The sequence below is a fragment of the Solanum verrucosum genome, unplaced genomic scaffold, assembly GCF_900185275.1.
Source record: "Solanum verrucosum unplaced genomic scaffold, falcon-dt-bn FXZP01000252.1, whole genome shotgun sequence".
NCBI lineage: Eukaryota > Viridiplantae > Streptophyta > Magnoliopsida > Solanales > Solanaceae > Solanum > Solanum verrucosum.
The window spans coordinates 7077022-7090183 of NW_026019988.1; the positions used below are offsets into that span (position 1 = coordinate 7077022).

General features: G+C 32.7%; 1 protein-coding gene across 1 annotated transcript; it reads left to right on the forward strand.

Annotated features, from left to right (window-relative positions):
- Positions 1-301: 301 nt before the first annotated feature.
- LOC125819073 (putative UPF0481 protein At3g02645) lies at positions 302-1980 on the forward strand. Its single transcript, XM_049498585.1, has 2 exons — positions 302-373; positions 540-1980. Exons 1-2 carry the CDS (start codon positions 302-304, stop codon positions 1830-1832), a joined length of 1365 nt encoding a protein of 454 aa, XP_049354542.1. The 3' UTR covers positions 1833-1980.
- Positions 1981-13162: the final 11182 nt, after the last annotated feature.

A 13162-nucleotide genomic window follows, 5' to 3' on the forward strand; every position in this document is an offset into this window, starting at 1 on the left:
TACATTATTTCATGTTAGTAATATATATAAAGCGTACTCATAGAGAAGTTTATATTCTCCATCTCTTATATTTCCTTCACCTTCATAAATTTAAGAAGAAGCTCAAGTACACTCCAACTAGTCCATTTTTAATTTATGAACAACAAAATCAGGTAATTTTTAAATGTTTTACGCAAAGGATTTTGCGACAATTATTTGATAGCAATAATATAAATGTCGTTATATTATCTAATACTCCCTCAAATTGCCATTAATTTGGGATGCATGTCTTTTTGTAGTAATTACAGTTGAAGAAAAAGGGATGGCACACTCCATTGAGATGACCTCAATAGATGATCAACTTCCACTACTTCCTCAAACTGAAAATGATGAGGTCTTTCTCAACTATATAAAACAATTTTTTCCATTTTCTTCGATGTAATTTTAGGTCTATCTCATGGTCCTAACACATTCACTAGTCATGGTTTTATCATATGCATCGATCTTTACAATATTCATTGTGTGAATGTCTTGAATTTTAACAATGAGTCTTATTATAGATAGAAGAAGGGAGGAAAGCGGATCATTTACTCGACATAAATGAAAGAATTGATGAAATGTTTGAGGATTTAGACAATTCATCTATTAAATCGTGTACGATATTTGAAGTAAATGTGTGGCTACGTGAATCAAATCCAGATGCATATACACCAAAAATGGTCTCTATTGGTCCTTACCATAAGAAGAATACTCAACTTGGTCCAATGAAAAAGTACAAACTATTATACCTACGACGGTTTCTACAACGAAATGAGAGACTTGATGTGAAAAGTTACATCAGTGAATTGGAGAAAGTGAAGGAGAAAGTACTGAACTGTTACGAAGATATAGAAAAGTTTGGTAATGATAGTCAAGAATTTTGCGAAATGTTGTTGTTTGATGGTTGTTTTGTGGTTGAGTTTATTCGAGAGCATTGTGGAATATATCCAGAAGTAAAAGACAAGATTATTAATATTAATCATAATTACATATTCCGAGACTTGATGTTACTAGAAAACCAACTTCCTTTCTTTGTCCTCGACAAGCTTCATGAAATGACAAAGCAAGATGATGAATTACCATTGGCAATACTGGTGAATAAGTTGTTTACCTTTTTTGTTAACTGGCCAAAAATGACCTTTTTATCCTTTGGAGAGATAGAATGTAATGTAGAAAATATCAAACACTTACTTCATGTAGTACACATATTTTCATGTCATGGGAATCCTATGAAAAACTCAAAAGATTACTTAACGAGTCCTATGGTCATGCCAAATGCAACAGAGCTTTCTGAAGCTGGAGTTAGCTATGCAAAGGTCAAAAATATGACAAGTTTATTTGATATAAGGTTCGAGAATGGATTGATGACAATTCCTTATTTTCTAGTCGTAGATGGTACAGAAACTCTCCTGCGAAATCTCATTGCTTATGAGCAACAATCACCTGATGTATATCCTACATATTTTAGCGATTATACAACTTTCATGGATCATCTTATCGACTCAGACAAAGATGTGAATTTGCTTTGCCAGAAAGGAATCATAGAGAACTGGATAGGAGAGGACAAAGAAGTTGCTAGCCTCTTCAACAAAATCGGTAAAGGGGTCACTACGTATTCCAACTTCTATTACAAAGAAGAAATCAAAAAAGTAATTGAATATCGTGAAAAACCATGGAATAGAATGAAGGCAAATTTAATGCGCAATTATTTTAGTAGTCCTTGGATAGGCGCCTCAACTTTGGCAGCCATTATACTCCTAATACTCACAACTATACAAACTATTTTAACTTTCACAGGTCCTCTTAAGGAGTAAGTACTAGTAATTATCTCAATTGTAGTTTTTCCTCACAACTCCCTCCATGTATTTTATAGGTGTGTTGATGATCTTATTATGAGTTCTTCATTAATTCTATGTCCCCCTTTTGTATTGGGTTTTCTAGTTGAATGTTAAGTAGTTTATTTCAAGTATTTATATTTGTCACTTTCCACCATCAAAAGGCACTAGCTAGCTCAATTAATAAATAAGAAACTCACTTAAGGAAAATATATCATCTCTTGTCGTATCAAACTCACCCTAAAAGTGTTTTTCTGCAACTAAAACTTGATATCAAATTTTATGAAAATCATATGTAGATGCTTATACGCCAATGTTGATCTCCATTGGTCCTTACCATAAAAGGACTCATGAACTTAGTTCGATGGAGAAGTATAAATTGTTGTACCTATACAACAATTTCTCTAGCGAAAAGAGGGGCTTGATGTGGAAACTTGCATTTGTGCATTGGAGAAAAAGGAAATATGAAGCACTAAAGTATTATGATAATAACTTAGACAATGATATTGTTGGCAAATTTTCAGAAATATTGTTGCTTGATGGTTGTTTTGTGGTCGAATTTATTCAAGAGTACTATGAAACCGAGGAAGAAGAAGAAGAAGAAGAGAAGGAAGAAGAAGAAGAAGAAGAGGAGGCAGAAGAGGAGGGAGAGGAGGAAGAAGAAGAAGCAGAAGAGGAAGAGGGAGGGGAGGAAGAGGAAAAGAAAAAAGAGAGGGAGGAGAGGAGGAAGAAGAGGAAGAAGAAGAAGATGAAGAGGAGGAAGAAGAAGAGGAAGAGGAAGAAGAAGAGGAAGAGGAGGAATAAGAAGAGGAAGAAGAAGAGAAAGAGAAAGAAGAAGGAGGAGGAAGACGAAGACGAAGAAGAATAAGGAGGAGGAGCAGCAGCAGGAGTAGGAGGAGGAAAAGATGAAGAAGATCATCTATGTAGAGACATGGTGTTACTAGAAAACCAACTCCTTTTATTTGTGCTTACCATGCTTCATGACATGATAAAGCATTTTCAGGAGTGAGCTTCTTGTATATGGTGAGAAAGACCTTATGTAACATCCAACAATTTGAAATAACTTTGAAAAATCTTGAAATTGGAAATAGCCATTTTGGAAAAATGTGAAAAATTTCAAATCTGAAAAAATTTGGCCAAGTATGGAAAAAAATGAGTTTTTGGCCAACTTTGAACAGTTATAACTCCTAGATCAGGATGATCTAGGTGTTGTTCCAGTTATTTTTGCAAATTATGTGGAATGATCTTTCCAACGCCATAAAGTTTGCTCGTTTCCGAGTTCGTATGAGCGAGTTATGCCCTTTGAAAGTTGGGCAGTTGGCAGGAAATCTGTCCGGAAATTGTAAGGGTATTTTGGTCTTTTCCCTAGCCTTTTCTTTTGGATATATATTAGTGTGTTAGACTGATTTTGATCAGTTTCCCTCATTTTAAAGAGTGAAAGTAAGGGTTTGAGAGTGAAGAAGAGAAGAAGAGGAGAGAAAGGAGAAGAAGAAGCAAGTTTTCGTCAAAAGATCGTCGTGGATATCGTCAGGGGTGATCCTATTAGGTATGTGAGTTCATAGTGTTGGATTGGTTTTTTTCCCACACGCCAAGCTCGTTTAATCTCGAGAAAAAGATTGATTATGTTTGTTGAAGTTGTTGGTTGTAATTGTTGAAGTGGTAGTTGTGTTGTGTTGAAGTCCTTGGTGGTTTGGTGTATGTTTCGGGTGGTGTCTTTGAGTTAAATCTATTGTATGTTAAGAGGTTTATGGTTTTAAGTGTTTGGGGATGGAAACTTTGAGGTGTAGAAGGTTTAGAGTTGGAGAAAACTAAGGAGAAAAGTCGAATTTCGGGGAAAAAGGGTGGGGCGTCGCGCCTGTCAGCGCGCCCCAAGAGGGGATCTGAACTTTCCCCCTTGGGGCGGCGCGCCAATCAGAGCGCCAGCAGGCCTTCTCTGAAGTTTTTAGTTTGGCGCTCCGCGCCTCTCAGAGCGCCAAGTTTTCCCATTCATTCCCCACTTTCTCATGCATGTTCCTAGGTATTGTACCTATGTTTTATAGTTGTTTTTGACACTCCAAGGTATGTCTAAACATCAAGAACTCATCCATATCATGTGATCAAACACCTTGAATCCATAAATCCAATTCAAGGAGAGTTAGTTTCCAAGTCAAGTGAAGTTAAGAGTTAAGCTTGGAAGTTAAGAAGGGAGTCAAAGTAAGTCTCTAAAGTTATTCAAGAGTCTTTATTGAATGTTTTAACTGCATTTTAAGGCTCGAGTTTCAAGTCAAGTTAAGTCAAGTTTCAAGTTAAGTCAAGTAAGAGTTTCAAGTAGAGTCAAGAGTTTAAAGTTGAGTTCATTTCTCAAAAGTATTAGGGAACTATGTATTCCCAAAGAAGTTTCCAAATGTTTTTACCTTTGAGTAAGAAAGGAACTATGTTTCCAAAAGAGTCCTTGGGCTAGTTTTCAAGAAATAGGAACATCAATTCCAAGTGAGCCTTCGGGCAAAGTTTTGAGTAATTATCTCAACTAAAGAAATATGTGTTTAAAACACTTATGAGCTAAGTATTTTTGGGAGTAGTCTTGAGCACCGAATTGGGGAAACGAGTTCATATAAACTCAACTCTCCATAAGAACCATGCGCCAACATGGGAGTTAATGGGTCATACTTTTTAGATGAACCCGTAAGATTAAGCTAGTGGATCCACTTGGTAAAGTTAGCTTCCTATATCACGGCAAGGTATAGGATGGTCCTTGGGCAACGTGAGGTAAAACGTTGTATCATTAGCTTCATATATCACGGCAAGGTATAGGATAGTCCTTAGGCAACATGAGGTAAAACGTTATATCATTAGCTTCCTATATCACGGCAAGGTATAGAATGGTCCTTGGGCAACGTGAGGTAAAACGTTGTATCATTAGCTTCCTATATCATGGCAAGGTATAGGATGGTCCTCGGGCAACGTGAGGTAAAACGTTGTATCACCACTAGGGCTCATAGTGGTGATTGTTGATTAAAGAGTCTTCCACTAAACTTATATTACTTTTATATAAGTAAAGTTGAGCTGTTATTGTTTTATCTTTAACAAGCTAAGTATTTACACTGTTTTACAAGCTTTATATATTGCATGTGTCTTATTGCTTTATATAATGAGTTCAGTTATTCATGAGTTGAACAGAGCCAAGGTAAGAGTTCCTTTGTACTCTTTTCAAGCTTGAGTTGTGGTTTAGCTTTCCAGCTCGCATACTCGTACATTCAATGTATTGATGTCAATTGGCCTGCATCTTGTTCGCCGTTGATCCAGTTGAGTACTTCAGAGTCAGTGGTGAGCCTCTTTGCAATCCGAAGGACTCGGTTATTTTGTTCTCTTAAGTTTTGTTTTATTAGGATGTTGTGGGATCTGTCCCAACATCCATCTCAGTATCTTAGAGACTTCATAGACAGTCAGTTAGTTAGTTGGGAGTCTCTCATCTATGTATATATGTAAATATTCTATTTTGAGACTCGAGTTGCCTTTGTGGCCAGATTTTATTTCAGTCAGGTTGTTTTAAAACCTTGCATTGCATTGAGTTACTGTTGAGTTAAGTTTCCGCTGAGTTAAGAAAGTCAGGCCAAGGGTTCGCTTGGGGGCCAGCAATGGTCTTCGAGTGCCGGCCACGTCCAGGGTGTAGGCTCGGGGCGTGACACCTTACTTGGTACTTTTCCAAAGGCGAAATTCATACCCCCATCTGAGATTCACAATTTTAATACAGAAAAATTCATTCATTTAGTTCATGTAGTACACATGTTTTGTCAACCATCAAAGACTGATCATATGAAAGCTAAACAAATCACAAATGCTAGCACACCAAAAGAATGATGCAAGATAAGATTTTGTGGCAACGTTTTGCAATTAACCAAGTCAAAAGAATTTCCCAATGTCCTTAGTTTATGGGATTTGTATCATATTCCAAGTGCAAGAAAGCTTTATGATGGTAGATTTAGATTCATAAGAATAGGTTATGTGCAAGAAAAGAAAGGAGGATAAAACAACATTATTCAATATCAAGTTTGAGAAGGGATTAATGAAAATACCTTGTTTTGCAATCGAGGATGCTATGGAAACCTTCATGAGAACGTTGATAGCTTATGACCAACATTCTTCTAAAGTAAATGTATATCCTTATTTCTCAAACTATGCGCATTTAATGACTCAGCTTATTGGCTCACATAGAGATGTGAAGTTTCTTCGCAAAAAGTAAATCATCCTTGAGGACATAGGAGATGACAAACAAGTGGCCAGAATCTTCAAGAAACTTTCAGATGGGGTGGAAATCACAAGCTTTTATTACGTAGAAGAATGCAGCAAATTGACTCAACATTGTGAAAAGCCATGGAGTCAAATGAAGGCTAGTTTAAGGCACAACTATTTCTCAAGCCCTTGGGTAGGAGCTTCAACTATGACAGTTATAACACTTCTTGTACTCACTGTTATACAAATTGTTCTGGCTTTTACTAGTGACATTATGAAGTAATCTTTGTTGTAACTATGTAACACAATTGTTGACTGAGTGAGTGTTTCCTCATTATAGAAAACTTGAACAATGATATCATTTGCAAATTTTCAGAAATACTTTTACTAGATGGATGTTTCGTTGTTGAGTTTATTCGAGAGTGTAGTGAATTGAAGCCTAATAGAGAAGACAAAATTGTAAGCACATGTATGATAAACATTGCACGTCGAGACTTAATGTTACTAGAAAACCAAATTCTTCCTAAATAGAATGTGCTCCATCTCTAATTAAATGGGATAATACATATTTTCCCTCCTAAACTTGACAGCTTATTCTAATTTCCAGGATACTTAACTAAATGGGATTATAGATGCAGAAGCAACTGGCCATTTGGATAATTTTTAGGGGTTAAAGCTCAAACACTTCAAACATTACAACTGAATTTCTACCAAAAACTAACAAGGTAGTTAGGTCTCCCTCATAAGTCATAACTTGTACTTTCCGTCCCATTTTATATGAGGTAGTTTGACTTGGTACGGAGTTTAAGAAAGAAAGGAAGACTTTTAAAACTTGTGGTCCAAAATGAATGATAGAAAATTGTATCGTTGTAAGTTATTTCATTAAGGGTAAAATAGACATTTTATAGTTAAATTTTTACTTAATATAGAATTGTGTCATTATTTTTACTTAATTGGGACAGAGGGAGTATATGTATTAGTTATGTGTTTTTGAAATTGCAAATCAGACACTGAAATAATTTTATCGATGAATAATTCACCTTCTGACCAACGCGCTACCAATTGAATTTGTGAGGCAATGCACACATTTTAAGAAAAACATTCAAGTACATAATTTAAATCATAATTTTCACTATTGTCTTTTATGAAATTATGAATATAACTTTATAAGTAGTGTAATTTATCTCCTAAAAAATATAAAATTTCAATGAATGAAAGGACAAAGATGAAAAAAAATTCAAACATCTATTTTGAACTTTGAACAATATAATTATTTTGAACAATGAAAAACCCTCAAAAATTCAGTTAATATAAAATAGAGAAAGTTGTAGAATTTAATACTTCCATAACTCACTTAGCTTTCACTTCTTATTCTTTCCTCCTTTATACCTTTCCTTTCTTTTATCTGCTCAACTTCTCTTATTATACTTTAATTCATGATCAATCCTTAGATAAGTAATTTGAATTGATTTTAGTTGATGTATAATATCTCTCCTCTTTTGAACAAAACATTAATTATATATATTAGAGTATAATTTTAGTATTTTCTATTGACTTTTGGAAAATTAAATTATTTAAATAATAAACATTTTAAGTTAATTCTTATATATATTGAATTTCTTTGCAAGGTATCATAGTAAGACTTAATAATTAAAATGGAAAAATTAACTAATGATTGAAGATAAATTAATCTAGTCAAACATAGAATATGTATTATAGGCTATATAACTAAAGAGCATGAATTTAAAACTAAAGGTCAGAGCTAAAACTAATTGTACGATAATTAAAGTAAAGTAGAACAAAAGAAACAATTTATTTAATTTTTTTCGAAAATGCTAGATCTTGCTGAAGCAACTACGTCAACAGAGATATACCTGCTTCAGCTTTAAACTCAACTCTATCTTAAACAATAATATAATATGATTTGCTTTATATATAGGCTATAGCTAATATTTGGACCAAATTACCCTCAAATTCTCATTATTTCCTTCAAATTCAATCATTGAGAGGCAATTTTAAAAATTTTAATACATAATTCTACAAAGCTTTGTTTTTTAGAGTATTTTCATTCACTACTTGATCAAACTTAAATCTTTTGATTCATATATGTTTATTATGCATGACTAGGTTAATGTTCATTATAAAATAATGCATGACTAGTTTAATATATATACATCATGACTAGTTTTATGTAATAAAAAATTGTGACTTTGGCCATTTAGTACTTTTTATGGTACCCTTTAAGCGACTTTCCAACCTTTTAAATTTGAATCGAAATAAATGATTTTTTTCAGAAAATCAAATAAGCCTAAGGATTTTTATTTATTTATTTTTAAATTAACCTTGTTTGATAAATAGTTGAACAAATTTCTAAGAAATCTTTAAGGAATGATATTATACTCCTTCCGTCCCAAATTAATAAGAGCAACTTTCACATATAGCAAAAATAAAAATCATATTTATATGTTATAGCTATAGTTTGCATAATTGCGCTCCATAGCAAACTTTATGTTTGCTATGGAGCTTTTGATTTGTATAATTCGCTAGATACATTCAATTTTACACAAATTGTTCAGTTTTGTATAAATTCATTTATACATTGTAATTTGTATAATAAGATCTGTATTTGTATAATTATAAGTGTATAGGACAAAAATATATGTATTTGTATATACACTTTTCTCTCGCTTTATACAAACACAAACGCATTTTATACATTTGTATACCTAATAGGTACGTAATTGTATACCGAAAATGGCTAATTGTATACCGAACCAGATGACAAAAAATTGGGATGTTTGCTGCGAATTACAAATAAAAGAAATTATGGCTATAGCATTTAATTTGAATTAATAATTTTCTATTTCATATAATTTTCTCAATTAATAATTACTTTAATTGTAAAAATAAATAAATATAGCTTTAAAAATTTAAGATCGAAGTTAGCCGTTGTATTCAATTATATCCTTAATAACATGGTATTTGATTTATTTATTTTTAAAAAAATCAATCTAATCCACGCCACCTCAAAGGCGTAAATTTATTGAATAAAAAAAAATCTAATTTTATTAAAAATGAATAATTTGATAAATTATATGTTATAGTTATTAATTTTTTTAATAAACACAAAAGAATGATAAAATTACTTAATATTAATTAACTTTTCCAATCAGGGTGCCAAAATTTTTAAAAGAGATCGAGGGAGTTAAAAATTCTTATCATGGGCGGAGAACCTTAGGTGAAAGACGTGGTTCAATGGGCATTCCTTATCAAAACATTATGTTACTTATTATAAGTGTATATTTAATTTTACACATATTTAACACTAGGAAAATTTTTTGCACGTCTTTCATTCAGTTACTAAATCTTATAATCTTAAATATGCCACGTAGAATATTGGGTGTAAATAATAAATAAATATAGAAAGTGATTGTTAGTTTTTAGGGATAAAAGTGAGTAACTAGTAACGGTAAAGATAAATTTTACCCCAAAATCATACGAATGGTGTATTTGATTCATTTCCAATAGTTGAAGAGTACTTTTAACCTTTTGGCCTTTATCGAATATTATTAAAAAGTGAATAAGAAACACTAATTTTTCAAAATAAACAACGTCTTTCTGTATCGTATGAACATACCCTAAAAGTGTCCTTCAAAAAAACTTGATATCAAATTGTAGAATAAGTGGTGGCTTCAAGACACATAAAGTGTTATTCTATGATATGTTTTCTTAAATGTAAATGTCATTACACTTTATTCTATGATACTAAAGCTTTATATATTCTATGATACTTTTCTCAAAAGATACATTATTTCATGTTAGTTATATAGGTAGGCTTGCAATCACCCAAAGAAAAATTTATATATAATCATATATAATTTTACATTCTCCATCTCTCATTCTTCACCTTCATAAAAGTTGAACAAAGAAGAATTTAAGAAGAAACTCAAGTACACTCCAACAACTCCATTTTCAATTTATAAATCAAAGAGGTAATTTTTTAAAATGTTTTATACATTATATATATTGCACCTCAGCTTTAACACATGCACCATTTATATTGTATTAATTTATGCTTAATTTGCTACCTCATGTTACATTATTTATATACTTATTTATATATTAGGCCATTATGTATATATTCCTTCCTGGACTTTTTATTTTTTTAAAGATCGTAGTTTATTTTTTAGATGTTATGACAAGACATGTATATAGAATTCTTTCATAAAGGTAGTAATTTAACACGAAAATTGAAATTAATTTCCTTTTTTCTTTGTCTTTTCCTTTCAAATTAAATTCTGCAATGAATTATATTAATAATATATAAATTTTCAAAATCTGGGACCAAGAGCGCGACGCGCAAGCACTATCAAATTTCGTCCGACGAAATTTCTTCTTCGTTTTCCAGCCCCAATTCACCCAAACTCGATTCTTTTTCTTAAATTACTTTTAGATACAAATACTCAGCACATGTACCTAAGAACCTAACTCAAAACGACCTTATAATGCGACGTAACGAACTCAGAAACTTCCCAACTCAGTCAAATTCAAGAACAATATATGATTTCAAGAATAGGTATCAAGATCATCAATATTCAAATGCTTTTAGGACGAATCCAAACTGAAATAAATATGTTTGGCACGTGGGAGAATGATCCCAACGTTATGAGAACTTCACATACCTAATCGAAGCAAATCCTTAGCGAAAACACCAATGTTCTTGCTGAAATCGCCCTTTTCTTCTTCCTCTTTTCTCTTCTCCTTTCTCCTTAGCCCTAGCGTGAAAATTCTGATCTTCTATAACTGACTAAGTTCAGTCTTGACCCTTATTAAACTCCTAAAATCGGACTAAAATAATAGGGTAGTGAAAAGACTAAAATACCCTTTAAAATTCCGGATTGGACATTTCCTTAATCCAACAGCCCAACTTCCAAAGGGCATAACTTACTCATGCGAACTCGGAATCGTGCAAACTTGGCGGCGTTGGAAAGACCATTCCAAGATCTTCCCAACGATATCTCGAACTATTCCTAACTCATCCTGAGCTAGTAGTTATGGCCGTCTGAAGTTGACCAAAAACTCAACTTTAACTTATTTGAAATTTTCCAGATTTCCTATTACTTTCCAAAATACTATTTTCAGATTTTAAACTTCTTTCTAGTTCTTTCGAGTTGCGAGATGTTACATATATGATACTATGATACTTTTCTCAAAAGATACATTATTTCATGTTAGTTATATAGGTAGGCTTGCAAACCCAAATTTTTTTTATATATAGTCATATATAATTTTACATTCTTCACCTTCATAAAAGTTGAGCAAAGACGAATTTAAGAAGAAACTCAAGTACACTCCAACAACTCCATTTTCAATTTATAAATCAAAGAGGTAATTATTTTTAAATGTTTTATACATTATATATATTGCACTTTAGCTTTAACACATGCACCCTTTATATTGTATTAATTTATGCTTAATTTGCTACCTCATGTTACATTGTTTATATACTTATTTATATATTAGGCCATTATGTATATATTCCTTCCTAGACTCTTTATTTTTTTAAAGATCGTAGTTTATTTTTTAGATGTTATGACAAGACATGTATATAGAATTCTTTCATAAAGCTAGTAATTTTGTCACGTCCCGAGCCTACACTCTGGGCGGGCGGCACCCGGAGACCATCACTGACCCCAAGAGAACCCTTGGCCTGACTTTCTTAACTCAGCGGAAACCTAACTCAATAGAATAACTCCATGCAATGCAAGAACATAAAACAACTTATCTGATAAAATCAGGCCTAAAAGGCAACTCGAGTCCCACAATAGAATATTTACATATATACATGTTGACACCCAATTTTGGACCTCCACATTATATATTAATCGCCGAGCCTCTTCAATTTCAAACGATTTAAAATAATTAGTCGTATAAAATTTCAAAATAATAATAATAATAATATGTAATGTAGTTTGCAAGTTATTTCAAATAGTTTGTCGTTTTATACTTATTTAAATAACGCATATGTTCTATATAAATATGTGTCTAATTAGTATATTCTATGAATATTCGAAAATCATCTCAAAAATATTTTATTTTAATTAAATATTTGGTTAATCATTTTTAGTTATATAATAGCTTATGTTTTAAATTGTTTAGTTTATAACTAAGTCAATTATTTTATTTCGTTAAGGTTAAGAAGCTCATTATTTAATTTATACAAATTTGTCTTGTTTAATTTTTGGCTAAATTAGCTTGCCTATTGTCTAATTATAATTTTTAGCCAAATCTATCAAATTGGTTTCAGTCCATTGAGAGACCAGATTTTGGGCCCATTTCGTCAACCCAAATCACTTTCCATCAGCCCTCCATTTACCACTTGATTCCACAAACCCATCAGCAAACATTACAACATGCAATACATACGTACACCAATGCCTCTATTAACCCAGGCCCAGCTGTTGCGGCAATACCAAACCCAACCCTCCTGAACCGACCCAGCCCATCCCATTTTTATTTCCAGCAAATCCCACCTTTGTAATTCCCAGACCTGGCCCACTTTCCATTGACCAAAAAGATTCTAGCAACATACAACGTTCTCAAAGCATTTAACCCAGAAAACGACGTCAACGACAACAACAACTTCATGGCTTCGTCCTTGCTCGTCTTGAGATGGATCCACGTTGCTCGTCAGGACGATGGGATCGATCCCAATCGTCCATCTCCCTTTTCCTTTTCTAGAATGGGGCAAATTTTCAGAAAAAGGGTGTTTGTCCAAATCGGTGAAAGATTTTGATTTTTGAATTTTGAATTGGGTCTTTGGTTTGAAAAATTTGAGGTCCGTTTTCCCCCTATTTTTTTTCGAAGCCGATTCTCCCTTCTATATATTTGTTGGCTGTTCACTGTGAAAAGAAAAACAAAAAATTTTGGGCGTTGAAGAAAATATCGGAAAAATTGGGGAGAAAAATCAGAAGGGAAAAAGGGGTTGGGAGGAAACCAAAAAGAAGATATATTTGCTCTTATTCACTGTGAGAGGGGAGAAGACAGGGGGATTTTATTTTATTTTTGAACAAAATACAAGGTAAGTTTTCTTGGCAGAA

Excerpts from the sequence above, each read along its gene's own strand:
- LOC125819073 (XM_049498585.1), top strand. The coding sequence starts at position 302 with ATGGCACACTCCATTGAGATGACCTCAATAGATGATCAACTTCCACTA. Across the intron at positions 374-539 it reads CTCAAACTGAAAATGATGAG|ATAGAAGAAGGGAGGAAAGC; the intron begins GTCTTTCTCAAC and ends GTCTTATTATAG.